The sequence below is a fragment of the Pipra filicauda genome, unplaced genomic scaffold (assembly GCF_003945595.2).
Source record: "Pipra filicauda isolate LSUMZ 115617 unplaced genomic scaffold, ASM394559v2 scaffold317_size908105_pilon, whole genome shotgun sequence".
Classification (NCBI taxonomy): Eukaryota; Metazoa; Chordata; class Aves; order Passeriformes; family Pipridae; genus Pipra; species Pipra filicauda.
Genome location: NW_024104440.1, coordinates 702,579 through 723,033, shown reverse-complemented (window position 1 = coordinate 723,033; position 20,455 = coordinate 702,579). Strand labels below are relative to the sequence as shown.

The 20,455-nt window shown below is 40.1% G+C and overlaps 1 protein-coding gene across 3 annotated transcripts in view; it reads right to left on the bottom strand.

The window, feature by feature from the left end:
- The window catches only part of GRIN2A (glutamate ionotropic receptor NMDA type subunit 2A), a 172,797-nt gene that overhangs the window by 14,316 nt on the left and 138,026 nt on the right, over positions 1 to 20,455 (bottom strand). For all 3 annotated transcript variants that reach the window (XM_027711172.2, XM_027711173.2, XM_027711174.2), the window contains exon 12: positions 11,542 to 11,729. In XM_027711172.2, the coding sequence (XP_027566973.1) occupies positions 11,542 to 11,729 (188 nt within the window). The remainder of the gene's footprint in view (positions 1 to 11,541; positions 11,730 to 20,455) is intronic.

Below are 20,455 nucleotides of genomic sequence, written 5' to 3'. Positions count from 1 at the left end.
ATGGAGTTTAGTAAAGAGCTGGGACAGGCTGTGGTGATCAGACAGAGCTCCATCAGACAAGCATCCTGACAGTCAACCAGACCCTTTCATGTCCTCACCTCTCCACTGCTCTACACTTGCTCATCTCTGATCCACTCTGACCCTTCTCTTTGGCCATTCCCTTTAATGTCATAGGATAAATTTCACATGTTCTCACAGTCCTTTAAAATGTGCCACGAGAAGTTTGTTCTTTCCCATCAGATCTGTGATAACCTTACTTCTTCTTTTCATATAAGTTGCAACATTCTGGCTGAACCTCTCCTGCCATGTCTGGTCTCTGCCATCGTCTTTGGTATTGATTATTCCTTAGGGTTTGGGTATCTGGGGATTTGATTTATTAGCGTTCATGTCTCTCATTTTATTTTTTATGTTGAACAGCCACTAACCAGACACACTACAGGAATTAGCAGTATCTTTCCAATGCAGTTCTTCTCCTGGATTTGTCTCACTTCATTTTGCTTTGCCCCAGAGACCTGGGTGATGCAGTAACTGCACCCACATGCTCCCAGTCCTCTCATGGTGCCCTGGGCACCTCCCTCTGCTCCCTCCTGGCCCTGTGGATCACCTGTATTTATTTCACTGATGAGATTTGGCCTCAGATGAAGGACACTATCACTTAGCAGTGGTTGCTACTGCCAACATGGACAAAGGTGTGCAAGAAACTGCCATTGTTCCTGCCAAACTTTTTTTATAGTGTATGATTTATTCATTTTCAAGCATTTAGTGTTGTTCTTAGTGAAGCACTGATTGGCATACAGACATTTTTGCTCTCTTGGGGATATAGACTGCTGAGAAGTTATAATTTTTAATGTCAAAAACTTCACTGTTTCTAGAAAATATAGCAGGCAATACAGAGGGTCAGAAAGTACAGTGTTAACTATCTTGGTGTTTCCCAATTTAAGATATGGCTTCAATCTGGGGGAAGAATTCTCACAGTACAGATCCCTAATCCTTATCCAGTGATTAGGGAATACATTTTCAGTTTTATAATCTTGGAGAAAATATCAGAAAAAAATGGCTATAAGCTATATTGACATTTTAGCTTCCTTCAAGCTAGACTAGAAGATCAATGACCTGCTGTGCAAAAGCATTTTGCAGGATAGAGTGCCAGGGCAACAGGAAAGCTGCAGCCCACAGATATTTGGATGTGTGAGTTCCAACTGGAAGTGGAACACAAGGCTGTGATGGAGAAATTGCTTCTCACAGAATGTGAATGAAAAACCGAAGTAGAAAGGACAAGCACCGAGGCACTTTTGCAAAGACATTTCACAAATTTGTAAGAGATTATTCAGTCCCTAGTTAATTTTGAGTTTAATTTTGTGCTTGAAGCATGAATTGAACCTCCACATCTGCAAAAGGCAATGTGTCTTCTCCCAAATTACAGTGCTCAATCTTCAAAACACCTAAGAGCATCCCCAAAGAAGAAAGTCAATCCTAATAAATCTTTTAAAAACTTCTAATCCTGGACATAGGGACAATAAATTATTAATTGTAGCAGTATAGATATTGCACACATAGATAATTGGAGTTCATTATTGCATTTCCATATCTTAGAACATTTGAATTTCTTTTGTTCTGCTAAACCTCAGTGGACTGTTTCCCTTGTCTCTCTTTCAAATCATCCCCAAGGTCTATGAATAAAACTCACACAGGGTACAGAAGAGAAAAGAACCCAAGTCCAAAGAGAGAGCAATATTTCTGGTGTGTGCATTAGTAGCTGAAGCTCTGACAACCAGCTCTCATTACTTCCCACAGGAAAATTCACATCTCCCATGATTGTCAGGCATCAATTTGATTTGACTGCTGTGCCCTTTTACTATTCATAACAAAATTCACAAAGGAATTTAAACCTCTTTTTTATTACTGTTTCCTCTGTGTTTCTTTCCCTTTGGCATGTACATCTAAAGTAACTATTGATAATCCACCAACCTTTCCAAAAACATCCCTACAGAAACGAACTAAGCTTGTTTTGAGTGGAGATAAATGACAGTGCCCTGGCAAGCTATGAAGAACAAAGCATCCCAGAGTCTCACAGATCCTGCTATTGCAATATCCCTTCCATTACATCTGACAAGGACAGCAATCACTGTTAATTAGTGCCCAAAAAGAATCCACATTTTTACAGATCGCACAACACTACAAATCACTGGATTGTCATACTCATGTAATGATATTATCTGGGAATGGACAGATTAGGCTGGTAATTCTGGTCTCTCTATATGAAGCAGTTGCCATTTACAGTATATATTTATATACATGTGTATAGTACATATCTATATATCTGTGTGGTGTACACACAGAAACACAGACAAAACAGTTACTAATTTAACTGTAATAACACTTCAGCATAGCTGACCCTATAAAATTGGCAAAGTTCAATATTCTTATTGCTTTTCCTGCCCATTACATTTTAAACCAGATTATTTACAGAAGCCATAACAATTTCTTTACAAAATCCTCAGGCATAAGAATTTTTTTTATCTGGAGTGTCAATTCATTTCTTTTTTAAAATCAGTCTGTTCCAAACTTAGCCTGGAGTTGGAATTCAAAGCATTGAACTTTGAGCATAGTTATAATTTGGTTCAGAAAAAAAACATATTTAAAAGCATCAAGTCCTGTTGGAGGAATGATGTCTTTCAAATCCTTTTGGGTGGTCTGACTTGTGAGGTGAATGTATAGAGTGATGACACCTATAGCAATATAGTGGGCCTGGCAATTGAAAGGCCAGTAATTTGTGATTACCAGGCACTGGAGAGTTCAGTCATGTCCATGTGTGCATAATGCTAATTAGCAAGTGAAAGCTCCAAATATTCCATAAGACAGACCTTGGAAATCTAAGTCAGCAACCTCAATGTACATAAACCCCAGGCCTCAGTGCACCCAGTGTTAATGGAGTTCAAATCTGCCTCTAATAACGGGGTCTCAAGTTACTCATAAATACTAATCAGGCTTATTTTAAGACCTTTTGTTTTCACTTTAGGCACTTACTAAAAGGAATGTAATGCCAGAGTTATTTCCTACCTTCATTCATGTGTGGACTGCATTAACAGTTGCAGATCTCAGCAACAAAGTACATCATGACACTAGCACAAGATTAGAAAATAAAGAGTTCCAACGTATTTGACAAAAAAATATAGTGTTTATTTTTTGTTTTATAAATCCACAATATATTAAGCTGAAAAAATCCCAAATAACTACATGATGCCTACACTAAGAGATTTTTAAAAATTTGATAGCACTGTATCATAAAAGATCTACCTTATTTATACTGTGAGAGTATAAGTATAAGCAAATGTTTTAAAGATCCTTAGTTCAAGCAGTGTTGAGTCTCTGCACTCTTCACTCAAAACACATTCCAATGTATTGCAACATCCTAGCTCTCTCACTGTTAATTCAAGACTATTTACAATGGGTTTAGGTCACAGTACAGTGCTCAGGCAGGTCCCTTTGTGTTTCTCCTGGGTTTGATCCCATGGCTCTGGTGCTCTCTGCTCCCACTGCTATTTGCACAGGAATGTGCCAGTTGGCCATTCAGACTGAATATCCCACAAGTGCCTTTCTTTCTACATTTTATCAGCCTATTTCACACCTTATCATCCTGAGAAGGAATGATAAGGTTCAGGTGTGTCCCCTGAACAATTTTGTTACAATAAAAATATCATTATCCAGACACAGAAACGATACAGACCAAAGGGAAGAATTCCACGCTTTTCCTCACCGTGGCCCTCAGCAGGATTTGCAGGTTCTGGTGTCACCTGTCCCTGTCACCATCCCCTCAGGGCTGAGACACAGGCTGCCCTTTTGCAGTCTCTGCCACTGTCTCTTGAAGATGTGCCAGTTCTCTGGGGTTCTTTCAGGGGGTTTACAGGTATCCCTAGGTTCCTTTCATTTCCTAACCCAGCATCTTGTGAAGGTCTGGCATCCTCCCCTGGTTTTCAGCCTTGCTCATGAAACCCTCTTCCCAAAAAAGGCGGTGTCTTCCCAGGCAATGGATCAGCCAGGGGTACTGATGGCAAAAGCTCTCTAACTTAGGGGTCACTTCACCGATGTTATTTGTTTTCAAGTATTCTTTTCCCCTACATCTCACATGCACCCAGGAAGACGCAAACTGAAAATGACATATTATTTATAAAAAAGAGAAAACTTCAAGCCCACATAATCCATCACTCTCCACAAGCAGCTACAGAAAATCAGTTTGGGGTAAGAATTGGTTCGTTGGGGTTTTTTGAGAGGTTTTCAATAGTTGGTTTCAACAGGTTTTCAATACTAGGTCTGATGTCTTCCTTCTGACTATTAAAAAGTAAAAATTTTCATTATCACCCAAATATGTCCTTAGTTAAAAAATTGCCAGAAATAAGCAAGATATGAAATATTTTCATAAGCACTTAAGTCTATAATTCAGAGTTCTTACTTTGCTTCTTTAAAAGACAGATGTTTTTCTGCTCTAATTTAATCATGTATGTTAAAGCCATAGGTACACTGATGGCTCACAGGCTGCCTCAACTGCTTCCTCGGGTACTCTGGAGGGAAAAAAAGGGTTTTTAACACTCCATGTGCTGTCGGCAAAGGATAATGTCAGGGTAGCTCAGAGTGCCAGCCTGTCCCTTCACCTTATCACTACCCAAAGCCTGACACTGAGGGGCCAATAGAACACAAAAGAAACAACAAATCTCAAATAAACTGAGGAAAAAATAATCTAATTGGGGTTTCTCTGTCAGTGGCCTTTCTAAAATGGGTTCCTCCTCTCTTGAGAGTGGGTAAGAGATTGGGTTTGCAATCCAACAACCAAGATCCACTGCACACAGGCACCTGAGCCGTGGAACCCCCAGTGTGGGTACACCTCCATCACTGCCAGGTCCTGGACAGTCACCCACCTCTGACTCCAAAAAACACTGCCTTGCATCAACAAGAGTTGTCTGGAAAAGTCATTTTTCCCATGTACTGTGTTGTTTCACACACACAAGGAGAGGATGCTCCGTCCACATGGGAAGAGCAGAGCTGCAGCCCAAGGTCCTCACTGTTTTATTGGTTAAGTACAACAGACTCCAGTGTCAGCACTCCTCTGGGACTTGCACAAGGTGCAGGGCAGGAGGAGGTCATCCTGTGATGCAGGAGATCACAGTGCACGTGTCAGAGCAGAAGGTGCCAAGGGAACAGGTTGGTATTGACGGGATGAGGGGTGGTGACTCTCGTGCAAAGCGCTAACCTGAGGTTCAGCCTGAGGAGCCAGTAAAGAAAACTGGCATATACCACACATAGATCTTGAATAGAAGGGTTAGATATATCCATTCACACTGGTCAGGTGTAGGGCATCATCTTCATAAGGCTCCGGTGGCATTAGCAGAATCATCTGCTTGTTCAGACTGGACAAAAGGTAGTTTTCAAATTTAGGGAAAGATTGTTCCATGTTTACCCTGGTGAGAACTCCCCCTAAGTGACAGAGGAGGAGGGTAATACCCCATCACCTGGGGACCCAAAATAAAAGGGTCTTCACCCTGAACAGAGGAGTCAGCAGCCAAATGGGTTGATGTGCATTTGGTTCAATAAGCTCATCAATGCCAATTTGACCCAGTTATATGATCCATACAGCATGTTTCCAGAGAAGAGATTAAATAAAAGCACAGAAACTTTTCAAATTCAGTCTGGATCCCCCAAAACAATCTCTCTTACTCTTATTTTCTGAGTTATTTCCCCCTGTAAAAATAGCAAGAGGAACGCAGATGACTGACAGCAATAAACTTACTGTGAGTTAATGACTTCACTCTGCGTGTCCCCATTAGTTAAGGATGAATTAACAGAACTGCTAAGCACGACTTTCAATATTACAATCCCTCTAACTCTTGTTCAGCTACACAAACGCCCTCCACTTATACACTCACACTCTTCAGTCACATTTGTTCCACCCACTGCTTAAGGAGGACACTAAATATATAAACAGAAAATCACTGTGATTGTGGGTGTATTCTGCCTGAGCAGCACGCACCGAAAATATGTCCTTATAATCACATACGTATTTCCTTCTTGGGCTTTAACAGCCCATGTGAGTCACTCTGCTACACTTCCTTATAATCTAGGCAGAGATTTGGAAGGCTTATGCTAAAATACAAAAAAATAGCAGAGTTTTCCTCTTCCAGATGTAGGGGGGCAAATCTCATTTACACAGTTACCTATTACCCCTAAGGAGTGGGAAAAAATTATCCACCCAGGGAAAACAATTCTCAGTGTATTATGCTCTCCTAAAAGCACAGAAAGATTAACCAGAACTGAAAGTTATTAGGAAGGGGATAACAGACTCTGTGGAAACTCAAACCAGAACCAGTTTTCCTCTTTACATCCCCATGTCTCTTCTTGCTTTAAAGTTTGCAGATCTAAGGGTTAAGGGCTTAATATAGCTACATCATCTGCCTTCTTTTCCTGGAGATCTCCTCCCACACTGTCTTTTGAACTGAGCTCTTAATCTTCAGGTAGTGCAATACATTACAAATACCTCACACGAGTAGATGCATAACCTGGCCAACTGGTTGATATTCTCCCACTCCTCCCCAAAACTTCTCTCTTTACCCAGCATTTTCTGTTCCTTGTTTCCACCCATTTCTGCTGTCACAAGTGTTTTATCCCTCTATTCTGCTGCATGCCTCATATCTAAAGGCTTCTTGCTGTCTTTCTCTCCATCCCATGCACACTCTGAACCCCTCTTACTCTCTTAATCCTGAGGCAGCTTTGTCATTTGGAGTTCAATAATCTCACTTTCTTACAAATGAAAAAATAAAAGGGGGGGGGGGGGGGGGGGGGGGGGAGACAGATGAAAAGAGTGAGAGAAGAAAAAAAAGACAGAGAAAAAGAGAAAGCTAAATTCTCCTCACCTGCCAGGCACCAGTGGTTCTACTCCAAATCCCAAAGATGCCATGGGTTTCAGAAACAATGTCTTTTGCAGGATATTTTTAGAAAAGTACTCTTCTGCTTTAAATGGCACATTCAGCCCAAGCCAGAGGAGCATTAGCAATACCTGGGCCTTCAGAGAGTTGGCCAAGGGTTGCTGCTGCAGAAGGTTGGAGGGACATGGGTGCCTTCCCCAAGTGTTACAGACTCACTGTGTGCCTGAGCCTTTCCTGCACCACGGAATGGCAAGTCATGTGCCACCAGCAGTTGGCAGCTGCCAGGGTAACACTCTGGGTGCTGGGGACGTCAGCCTGCCCAGCTGCTCCTACAGAGGTTGATAAAAGAAACCAAAGCATGTCCCATGCGATCCCTCAGCGCTCAACATTTCTGCTCTGACACATTCCTGTGGCTGTGGGCGGAAGATCCAAACAAAATGACGGTGCTGTTTCTTAGTAGCCGTATCATTTTGGTTGCTTTTGAACTCCTGGGTGCTTCTATTTCTCAGCTGAAGATTGAGAAATTGTCTTCTGTGTCTCAGTAGAAGTGTTGTTATTTCTCTGCTAAAAAACAATGGAAGCTTTGCCTTGTGACCACAGCAAGCCAAGAAAAGGAAGCATAACCACCACTGTGCTTCAGAGAATCATCCCAGTGATCAACTACTTTAAACAAAGCTGCAGATGGTAATCATCAGCTGGAAGCTTTTGCAGATAATGAGATGTGCTGCACAGGTAGTAAGATGAACAAAGCCAGAAATTCACTTCACTCAGATCCTTTATACAAGAAAAAGCAACTCCTAACTCTTTCTATTAAAAAGATTCAGTGTTCCAAAGCAATTAATCTTGTACTAACAAATGCATACTGATGTCAGCTTCCCATGAACTGGGATATGTATATGAACTTGCACAGACCAAGGGATGAAACATTTTGAGGATAATTATATTTTTGAGACAATTAAATTGTCAGTTCCTCAGCAATTGATTCCCATTCTCCTTTCCTCTGTCTCTTTTCCTCTTTGTTAGAGGAACAAATTTGGCATCCTGTAGCCTGCTTCCTTCCACTGAGACTTCAGAGCTGCTTTCACAGTGTGATTGCTAATTGTCAGTATAATTTGTCCACTCAGTAGAAGTATCCTCAGGAGCAGAACACTGCTCATGCAGACACATATAAACCACCCATCCTAAGCTTGAAGTTATCCCTAACACAAACCTACATCCCTCTGTGTTTACTTCATTTTTTTTTCCAGTGTCAACAAGATTAAAAAGAGGGTTCAAAGCCATTGGCTTTAACGCAGAAAAAGCATCACGCTTTGAGAAGTATGAAAAGATGCCCCATCATGAACAAATCATTAATTCTTCAGTCGAATGTTTTACATCAGCAAGGAAGAGGGAAAAGGTTCCTATTCACTGCACAAAAATTTCATTTCAATGTCTAAGTGATCTGGCTTGGATAGGAGAATGATATAGGAGCAGGAAGGAAAAATCAAATCAGAAAAATCACAGGAGAAAGACACACGCAGAGGAAATTGGAAGCTCTAAAATCCATTTCAAAAGGCCATCTCAGTACTGGGTAAATGTAAAAGAGAGATGAGATCATGGTTTCTTGCAGGTGCAATGAGATAAAAAATCACTTTGTCTTATCCAAGTATAATCTAGTATAATCCAAAAGGTTTTCTCCTCTTATTAACATAATATACATATAAAGAAATTGTGTTTGTTGAACTCATTAGGATATTTTTCCTTAGAGTTATGAAACTCATTACATTTATAATCATTCATTGAAATTATTCCATACTGTGATGGATGCTCTATTACATACACTGAATAGTAATTCAATAATACCAGGGGCTTTGCTGTTTTATAGGCTTAGTCTAAGAGAATAATATATTCTGCAGAGGCTCTACATGTGAAAGAAGTATTTCTGCCTTCATTTGTGTTTGCCTATTTACTTAAACAACCTCATCCAGGCTCCTCTGAGGCTTTCCCAGGAGTATCATCTTAAGATGAAACTTCCCCCCAACCATACTTGCTTTTAGTCTAGATAACTTCAAAGAGATTTTTAGTGATATAGCAAAGTGATGTTGGTCTGAACTCCGAGTTCATCCCTTCTAGTTCACCAAAACAGAGTTATGTAAATTCATAGCTAAAAAGATTATCCATCGAACTACTGCAGTTGGACGTAGATTACAAAATCAGGTCACGCTAGTTCCAGGCAATTACTCTTTACATTTAATTTCTTGGTGTTTTATTCCAGTTCACCTGCAATGTACTTTGTAAATCAGTAGAAGAAATTTCATTCTTGGGGGGGGGGGGAGGGTGTTTTTTCTTTTTCTTCTTTTCCTGCATTTGTTTGGTTGTTGGGGGTGTTTTTTTCCCGAAAATTATCATCTAGACCTGTGACACAGCAAAGTGAGACAAGGTAGCAAAGGTTTCTGGGACTAGAAGAAGCATGCCTACAATAATTCCTACACATCACATATGTCCAACTGCTGTTCTCGTTAATAGTGCCCACACCATTTTCTGAACAAATTTAGGAGTCCTTTACAAGAGAAAATTAACATTTTAACATTCATGGGTTGTTCAGAGCAGCTTCTAAAGCTACTTAAAAATGCCATCAACACACTCACAATCCCCATGGTTTGTGCTTCAAAGCACTTGCTTATCTCCTGAAGTAATATCTGAGCAAGATGAACAAGGGAGCAGATATTTCGTGACAAGGTTTTATTCACCTGGGTGTCCACTGTATCTATTGCTATTCTATAAATTATTCATAGAAAGGTTTTAATACTGAGTTTCATAAATAATTCATTTGTATTGTTTTCAGCTACTAAAAATGGGTTAAAGATATAAGCATTTGTATGCTAAGTAAGTCCACAGGTCAAAGTGTAAATACAGGATAAGATTTTTCAGGCTTTCTTCCCATTCACTCTGTTTTCTCCCTGGTATTCAGAGACAAAGTGACGCATAAAAATGCAGTACCTTTGGTATTTTGATGAGGTTTTTCTTAAATAGCTTCAATTGCTTTCCCTTCTATTTCATTTATTTTCTTTCCTGTGATTTAATTTCTTTTTGTTGGATGAGAAGCATCAAAAATGATGAAAGATGAAGCATGAAGGAAATACAAAGTGAAAAGAAGGAAAACCTGAGTGATGCTCTGGTAACACCTAGAGGGGTCAGCCCACAGTGAAAAAAATCAACTCAGATTCTTCTTCAGGATACAGAAGTTTTTTTTTCTTTAGTATGGGACAAATAAGTCAATATCTCTGATTCAACCTGCCCATCTAAAAACGGGTTGGAATTATAAAACCTAATAATTCTTAATATACTACACAAAAAGAAAGAAATTTTCTAAATAGAAAAATAAATCAAATATTTTAGCCAATCAATTGCAACTGTTTAGCACAAGAGTATGTGAATGCTTGAAATGTAGCCATTGCAGGTCATCTATCCATTCCTTCACCCAAGTAAGCAATGTTTCCTCATTAGCCTCTCTAAATCCAACAGGTCGATAATGATGTCACTAATATCTCTGTATGTGTACCAGACAAGATGCACCAGCCAGGATGGTTACACCTCTTCCAGTCGTTTAGCATTATAAGAGGAATAAAATCCATGTGCTGGAAGACTAACACCCTTATTGCCTGCAGTATGAAAATGAATGTTATTTTTTATGGAACAGGCCCTGCACTCTGCCATTCCTGTTACACTGAAATTTGCCATTCTTAGTCTCAACAACATGCCATTGGTGACCTTAAGTCCATATTTATTTTTCAATAAAGCCCTCTCTTTCACCGACAGAAAAATGTAAAGTCAACACATATATCTATGTAGGGAAAAAAAAAGATTATGTAACACACACTGTATTCCAACCTGATAGAAGATTTTAGTCAGTCATAACATACAATTTTTTTTAATCACCATATTTCTATTTGCTTGCACATAGAAGTTTCCCTGTGCCAAAGAATTATTTCTACAATCAGAAAGGAGTTCAAGCCCTCTGTGGAGACTGAGTCATCATTACTGTTTACAAATATATCAAAGATGTGCAGTAAGTTTTCTTCTGCAGGGCAGAAGTGCCAAGAGGACCTACAATGCTTCCATTTTGTGTTAGAATGAAAAATAGTTGTTTGAAATTCAATGAAACCAGTCAATCTAATTCAATTTCACAGATATTCTTTCACCAGAAGTTTAAATGAATCCATCCTACGTGAGGGATCACTCACATCAGTCCACAACTGAGCTAAACACTTTTTAATAGCAAAATGGTCATGTAGAAAGATAACTCATCTACCAAAGAACTCATCTACCCTCATCTTCAGGGCTTGCTCAAAGGCAAAATAATAAATTTATAAATGCTCCCTAACATTAAGACCAGCTTTAATTTGTGATGTATATGAAAACACTGCCTGAAAAAGAGATGCAGATGTCCTTGGCAGTGAGGTGAGTTAGAACAGAGTGGAAGAGAATTCCTGTCTCAGCATCAAGAAGTAATTTTACTCATTTGTTTTACTTCCTTTTTTTTTTAAGACTGCAAGAGAACAGTACTAAAAAGGCTCAGAGCTACTTAAACTATATGAACTGTGCATACAGAGAGAAAGAAAAGAGAGGAAAGAAGGTTGGTGCCTACCATCTCCCACAAACTGAAGGAGGGCGAGATCGATTTGTCTCTTCCAAGGTGATCCTTTCTGAAGTGCAATTCCGTAGCCGGTAGTGGCAAAGATGTATCCGCTCCCTATTGTGACAAGTTTGCAGCCTTCATCTCTTCCAGCCTTGTAATTCAGCACTGCTGCATCGTAGATGAAAGCATCCAACTTCCTGAAATAAAAGAAAACATTTTACAAACCAAATCATTAGGGACAGCTGTTGTCAGACTTCTTTTGTCCTTGATGTTAAGACCCTGTTGAATATCATATGGATTCTTTGATATCATTAATTACATATCCTGCTCTGCTGTGTCTAAAATTAACAAAAGGCATCTATTTTAGTGAGGGGAAAGTAGGACACGTAGTTTTGCATTTCTATTTTAAGGGATGCTGTTAAAAAAATACCGAGCGGGAGAAACCAAGCTACAAAACGTCTTGCCCTGTTATCTTTCTATCTATGTTCTCAAAATGAGTAATAAATATCTTGAGATGCAAAATGGTCTCCCAAACCAACAGAAATGACAATAGATAATTTAGAATTGAAACAACAATAACCAATTAGTTTATTTAAACTGCTGAATGAGATTGAAAACGTGAGTTCACCAGTCTTACACACATGCCCTTATTTTACATCTCTTTCCAAAAATAAACAGTGAAGGTGGAGGTTAAGTCCCTGATAAGACAAACCATATTCAATGTATTCAATATGCTCCAGTACTGGAGCATACTCAATACAGCTATCTAAATCCTGCTTAAAAATTATATAAAACATTTCTTTAAGATTCACAGTTCCAAACTTATTATTTGTGTATCTGGAGCACAGCAGGAACAAAGGAACTTGTGAAAAACTTCCAGCCTTTCAGTCCATCTACCTAATAATGTAAGAATGGGATAATCCCGTTCTCTAAAGAATACAGGGAACACACCAAAAGACAGGAAAACAAATTCAGGAAGGAAGGGAGAAGAGGCAGTGTCCTTCAGGGATACCTTTTCAGAAGCACTGTAAAAGCAAGAGTTAGAAGGCTGGTGCATGGTTATTTCACCAATGAAAATACACCTATAAGAAGACGAGGTCATTTGGAAGGACAATCACTTGCCAGCAGCAGATCCCAGTCAAAGAAAAGATACATTCTTATACTGGCAGAAGTTCACGTGCAATCTTTAAAAAGATAAAAACTTGACTTTATTTTGCATTACTGCAACCAAAACCTCTGTGATTTCTACCACTTGCACAGGACCAGCAGATTACAAAGGCAATAGAAAGAAGCTATTTGGGTCTCAGCCCAAAGTCATCACATCCCCCAGTAACACACTCTCCATTTTCAACATTTTGTCTGTCCCACAGGAGGCCAGAGGAGCAGGGAGGACACAGCTACACCATGGGCCTCCCAGGATGGTGCAGGTGGAGTCTTCCCTGTCACCCTCAGTGGCTCTGCAGCTCCAGGCACTGCAAGCACTGCCCCTGGAGAGCCCCAGTGCATTGGTGTGGAGCACTGCTGACTCCTTCTGATGGGATGCAGCTGACAAAGGCTGGCAAAATACTGCTCAAAAACAGTTAGGGCCTGTCTTTGTGGCAAGGAAATCATAAAAATAAATGTATTGTGGCACAAACAGGTACAAGAGCATCAACTTCAATTACATTATACCAGTATGCCCCAGCTTTGAATTCTGTTGCTGTGAAGTTTTGGAATCACACTATCTTAAATCAATTTATGTTGATAAAACTTTTCATTTATAACCACAGAACAGAGCAAAACCTAAACATATCACAGAAAATAAGAAAAAAACCCAACAAATTTTCATGTGCATCATAATGCAATGTTTGTTCATAAATAACCAACCAACAGATTCATACAGAATCCTATCCTTTGCAGAACTCTAAATCAGGTATCAAAAATGTGGCACTAAAAAATATCCCTGTCCATCTCATGTAAAACCAAGAGGAATACCAGGAGAGAATGAAGTTGTTGGATTTTTGTCTGCTGTCATGAAAAAGTGAAAAGTGAAATTCCTGTCACTACTTACTGCACTTTATTGCTTCCCTTCAAAGATATTTATCCCAACACTCACCATTCAAGTCACCAAATTGGAATTTAGTGAAGTAGTTCATTTAGAGGCTCATGCAACCATTAAAAGAAATAGTCTGGCCATCGCTTCTTTTGCTTTTCCACTCTTCCCTAAAACTCATTTGGTACAATCCTCAGCTTAAAAAGCAGACTAGCTTCACAAATGCTAAAAGTCTGCCTCCCTCCTTCCTTTAAATGGGATAATTTAACATGCAGAAAACAATCACTAAACATCTGTTAGATGGTGCCACAAATCCAAACCCAAAATGAAACATGGATGGCTACGTGGCTCTGGGGTAACTAAACTGGAGGTATCCAAGAGGGCCCCGGGGCACTGCCTAAGCCTGCAGTTCTCAACACAAGATCAGAGTGTTCTAAATGATGGGCTTTGATTCAGCACTTCAGAGACAATCTCTGCTTGTGTAGAGAGCAAAAACAAAAATCTATGTTCTTGGGGTAGGCTCACAAGGGGAAAAAAACCCCCACAAACCTGCTTGCTGTGTCCTTGAGATACTTGTAACTTCTCTGATCTGCAGCAGACAATTACCCAAATCAATACAATTCAAGCTCATACTTTGAGACCTCTGCAGTTACCTGTGGGGAAGGAAGGACACTTCCCCTCCTGGTGGGAGCCTATGGCTCAGGCAAGGGATGGGGAGGTAATGGGTGCAGACACTGCTGCAACCAGCCAGCCTCAGTTAAAACACACTCTGGAATTTGTCATCTGTTTAGTCTGGGATTTATAGTTTTGCAATGTAAGCACATAAAACACATGCTGGCAAACACAGAGAAAACATAAAGAGTCAGCTATTCTTCTGTCAAAACAGTCTCAGTCAGAAATACAAAGGAAACAGATCTCTTTGCTAAAGGCTCCAGGGCAAAAGCTTTGTGCTACCTCAGAAATCACACTCTTCACAGGCAGTTTGCCTCCTGAGTCACTAAACGTTAGTCAAACCTTGGGACATAAAGACAAGGCTCAATCACAGTTTCACTCCTCGCTGTGGAACCACACCCCCTGTTTCCCAGGAGTCTGGGCATCACTGCAGTGGGTACGATGAGGAGAGCAGGTTCTGATGATGCTGAAGGCTTTACTTTTGAGGGCTTTTTCTATACTACTTCTCTAAGGTCACAATAAATCTCATTAGGCAAGTCAGTTTAAAAACATGAGGCACTTTCCTGACAGATACTGAGAGCTGAGTGTTCTTCTATGAGTTGCTGCCCAATGTCTGAACTATAAATCAAAAAGTTGATTGCCCTGAAAAAAGTCTTGGTATCTACAAATACAAACTCATATTCAGAATATATATTCCCCATTTCCAACATAAATCTTATGGCCTCTCAAGGCTCAATTATCTCTTCGTCATGAGCTGATTACAGAAGTACTGTTCCTGCAAAGCTTCAGAACATGCTGTACCCCTGCAGCGTGGGCAGGGAGTAACAAGCCCCAACCGAAGTTCTCAGATGTTAGGGCACCCAACTCCTCCATCACCAGGAGGTGAATTCCTGACACTCCAAATTTTTAAGAACTTTCAGATAACTTCAAACATTTTTCAGTAAGCGTTTCCAAAAACGAAGACAGCAAAATCTGGGCAAGTCCAAAAATGTGACCCTTTCTGAGTTGTTTGCAGAGCTGGCAGAGAGCATCAGCTCTGGAGGAAGGCACAGGCCAGAAGGCTGCTGGGAACAGAGAGGACTTTCCTTCCTGCTATGTCTGTGTGGGGAAAGGCACAGCTGTTGTTTTGCTTGGCTCTGGTGGAGGAGCCGGGCTGTGAGCACAGCAGGGACTGCTGGACACAAGAAGCCCATCCTTGTCTTGTCATCCTCCAGGCAGGACTGGCAAGCCTGGACCTCCAGCTCTCCCCGTTCCTTGTTCTTGTGGCAGCAAAACTGAACTGTGTTGCACATGTGAGAAGCTTTGCAGTGCTCTGAGCGCTGACCACTCTGTGCTGGAGTTACATCCTCCCTGCAGAACAGCTCCCAGGCAGCACAGCACCCACACCCAGGGAGGCTCAGAGCCTCCTGCAAACCTTAGTCACGTACAAATGAACCAATTAACTTGTCACTTCAGTGCAGCCACTCCGGGGAGTGAAAAGCTTTGTCACACTGTGTAGGTTTAAATAAACTGGTAAGAATTAGTAGAAAGCTGAAGGAGAACTATCAGGACTGGGATGCAGCAAGAGACAAGGTTTATAACTGCCATGAACTCATCAGAAACACCAGGCACTTTCAGCCAGTGCAGAGGAACAGGACCACAGTGCTGTGACTCATCTGAGCAATGGGCAGGTTTGCAAACTTCCTCAGAACTCCTGCAATAATCCTGGCTAGGAGGAACAATAAACAGTTAGGAATATTTACATAAGAGTGACTACAAAGGCAAATGTCTTTCATCACATAGCAAGCACCAAGAGGAAAGGGGGTGGGGAGAATTTTAGTTCCCACAGCATAGGAGAACATCAGGTGCTAGAAAATTATGAATTGAAATAGTCCTAGAAAAACAAAAAAGAGCATCAGTGAATGTAATAATTTGAAGTGGGAGATGTGTGAAAAACAAATGTGGACAGTCTTGTACCTAAACATTTATGAGTCATCAAGAAGGATAAGAGTTGAAATATCAGAATAGCTATTGCAAAAACCCATTCTCAAGCATTGCTGCACACATTCAAAAATGCCTGTGTAAAGAAAATTAAAGGAAAAGGTACAGAAAAGCAATTTCAGAAAAGCTGAAAACAGTTCCCTATAATTTTCCATATCTTTATTTCTCAAATTCCTATGATGGAAACTGAAAAGAAGGATTAGGAAAATGCTCCTTTATTAGTCACTTATTCCTCAGCAACTGAAGTATAACTCGGTTGGAAAATGTTCCCTTGCTTCCTTAACCAACTGCATAATCCTTCAGCGATTTTGTTTTCTTGAGGGAATGAGAAGGAAAACTCTAAAATGCCAATGTGCTCAGCAGTTCTGGACTCATAAGCAGCAATCCAGCACATTAGAAATCCATCTCTTTCAGTTACTTTGTGTCCTGCTGTGCTCTGTGTCACAGTACTTGGAAAAGGAGAGGTATGTTCAGTGTAGTCCTGTTTATTCCTCTTCTATTTCGCTGTCCAGCATCGGAGTGTATGGAACAAATAATATTGTGTTTCCCTTGAGGATCAGAGAAACTGGAGCATGACTGAAGTTGCTTTCCAGTTTTCAAGTGCTGCAGTAAATTCAAACATAAAATATCCACAGTAGAATTAATTTCTTGCTAAATTGGTACTGTTTGGTGCAGTATTCATCTGTCAGATCCAGGACATTAACTTTAGAATCAATTTTTCCTCACTCTCATTTCTTTGTGTCTTCTAACACCCCAAATATGTTCTTTTCATGGCCAGACAAAAGCTGTGTATTGCTACCAACACAGATCTGGCTTACACAAACCAGGATGAACGTAACACAGAAGTGCATCATCGTAGCAATGTGCTTGCACCGCATTTGGCAGCAAACAGCTGTATCACAATGACTCTTCTACATTATTTTTGATTAAGAGTATCTTGCAACTCAAATATGCACCTTCTGGGGCTTGTTCTGAAAATGTAAAGGTCAACTGCATATTTAAGAATAATTATTCATTATGAATTACATAAATTTTATTCTGAGGAAAGGCAGTGAATGAAATCAGACCCATTTTTGAAATTTGCCTGGGTGTCTTAAACTGAGGGATGTCACTCCTCAAATCTGGTTGTAAATAAATGCAAAAGAGACTACAAAGATTATTACATAGCAGGTGTCATATCTGCTTAATAAGACTCCATTTGTGTCTCTAGAAAGAACAATACTTGAAATTACTCTCTTATTGCAAATATCAGACTGGAAGCCTGTGAATCCCCAGACAATATTTTTAACACCACTTCCCCTCTTTAACCCTGTCATCATTTAGTTTTGGAGAAACACAGCTCATTTTCAAAACATTCTGCAAAAATCTCCACTACTTTTCAGCTTTTTTTTTTTGCTTTTAAAAATAAATTGCATTGCCTTACATGACCCTTACGGTAGCATTTATAATTTGGTATTAAGCCAAAAAAAAAAAAAAGGTATCCAACTTAAGGCTGGATTAAACATAAGCACATATTTTAGAGATCATCAATAGCGTTGCAGGGAAGGCAGCAAGTGCAAAAATACTGGGTTTAAAATATGATGGATTTACATTATGAATTTATATTTTATCCCTTTTTTCTCCACAGAAGAGATAAAAGAAAGTATGTCAAGAGTGCACAGTGAGGGACACAGGGTCATTTGTGTGTCTCTGTGTCCAGGGGATGCAGTGCTGAAAGGTCACCATGGAATGACGCAGCAACCAAAGGGAAAGGACACTGCTCTGAAGATGAGGTTTCAATGAAAGCCCTCTATAGTGATACTTTGATACTGCTGCAGCAAGAGAAGCACATATTTAACCTTTAGCATGAAGAACTGTTGATTTCTTTTGCCCAGATTTTACTAAAATGCATTTCAGGTTATCTGATGCATTTCATCACCAGCAGCGACTCTCTCTTTTAGGACATATTCAAATAGCTCCACGTAGAACTGAACTTCACGTGCACTGAATGGATTTCTTGACATCTTGACACTGCCAATTCATTAGGGGAAAATTCAACAACCAGCCCCCTGAAACAACATAGATTAGCAAAGTATAACCCAGTTACATGGTGAACTTGTGAGCAGGGAATGAGCTTCCAACTCTTCTCCCAGCTCTGTCCTCACTTCAATCTTCACACAGAAAATGGAGACACAAAATTTGAAAGAGCGAGTTCTGACAGACATTAACACCACAGTGAGAGATTGTGGAGGCTGCACCTCCTGTCAGGGCAATCCCAGCTGCCACAAAACCCGCTGTTAACTCTCCTCCGTCACTTGGCTGTGGTCACCTGAACAGGAACACTCACCCTCCTCCCTCATAGGAGCTCCCGTTCCCTCTGTCCATCCACCTTCCCAGTCCCTCCAACACTTCCCTTAGCAACAAAATAATGGAAAATTTAGTTTGCCTTTATGATTAATTTATACAATGGAAGAGTGTCCCACTTCACGTCTCAGAAGCCAAGCCAAGAAGTTTTTTGCAACGCATCAGTTTATCAAAACACAAAAATCTGAAGAGCCGAGTAGGGGGAATATATTTTTAGATTAAAGGTTTTGTCCCAGTTACAATAGCATAATAAAGGATAAATTCAGCACAGCTCACCAAGCAGCTGATCTCAACCCCAAATCCAATTAATACTAAAACTTAGAATAGCTTCTCAAAAGAGGGGTTAGATGGGACACAGCTACTTCCACCTGTTCATTTAATTTCCAGGTACTTTGTAATATTTCAAGATAATAGATAGATAACTGCATTACCTAAAAATGGTAATACAGACACATGAGATAACCTAAAAACCAACAACAACAACAACCAAAAAAAAAAAAAATAGCAAAAGAAGCAATGGATTTATCATATGGGCATAAAGAAATTCCTGAAAATGTAAGAATTACAAGAATATGAGAATAACTGTGTTTCCTGAAAGGACAGCAAGTTATGGGGAAACAGGGATCAGCCATCAGAAAAATTGATGCCAGAAAATCCTGCCACAAGTGGAGTCTTTATCTCTGTGCTGCCAGCTTGGTGGCGCTTTGTGTGCAAACCCTGCACTCTGCTCACTTCAGCAGTAACACCAGCAGCAAAAGCAGGAAAACTGTGCTCATCCAGGCACACATTTCTTTTAAGCTATTAGATTTTAGAACTGATACTTCAGTGAACAGATCCTCTGAGAAAATATTTTAAATGGAACAGCAAATTTAAATGTTTTCACATCTCCGTGGCCTTTCAGCGCAGGCAGCAGTTGCCCAGTTGCAAACCAGCTCCCCAGTTCTCAGCTTGGGTGGCTACAGCTGTAACATCCACTGGAAACCATTGCCCTCAGAGTGCAATGCCAAAATGAACATTAGAATGAACGTTGAAACAAATATTAGATTGAAGTACAACAGAAAGCATCATAATTTACATAAAAATGAAGTTACCCCAGCCACCTGATGCCAAACTAAATGAAGTCATCGATTGCAGAAGTTGTCTGAACCTGCTCAACCAGGAGAGAAAATACTGAATGGGTCAAAACTGTTTAGCAGAGATTTCTTTTTTTACAGAAGGTCAGGAAGGAAACTGTTACTCACATTATTTGCTCCTTCCTATGGTTTTAAGGAAAGTGCATTTATATTTGTACAATAATTTAGCACTTACTGTCAAAATTGACAGGGATAAGTAGACATTCTGGAGAAGAGCAAATGTTTTGCTGTCCCAGGTAGTTCTGGATCTCTGTTCAGTGCTTTCTGACTTAGATGATTCCCCCCAAATATATATGGTGAGGAATGCCCCTGTGTGGGCAGCAGATCCTCACTGGCTTAGACTTAGGACCTAATAACCTATGGCAGAAGATTATTGCAAACAATAGACAGGGGGAATAAAAGAAAGAAGGCAGGCATGGATGCTACTGTCCCTGAACAGATCTTTTGGGCTTTAGACAAGCATTTCATGTGCTCCAGGCTGTGTTAACCCCATCAGGTTGAACAGCTCCAAATTACTCACCTTCCACCAATTCCTTCTGTTTTTTTCTGAGCTTGTTTAATTTGGTATTCACAACATCTGATCTCCAGATGGTAACTACGTAAGTTTAACTCCACAAATGCAATATTCTATCAATCACTGCTGAACTTTACAGAGAAAAGACACAGGGAGAGACTGAGAGAGAGAGGAGAGTGCAAAGAGGAGAGACCAACTGATGGCCAGTTTTACTCGAACAAAAATATCTTAAGTGGCTGACAGTTGTGG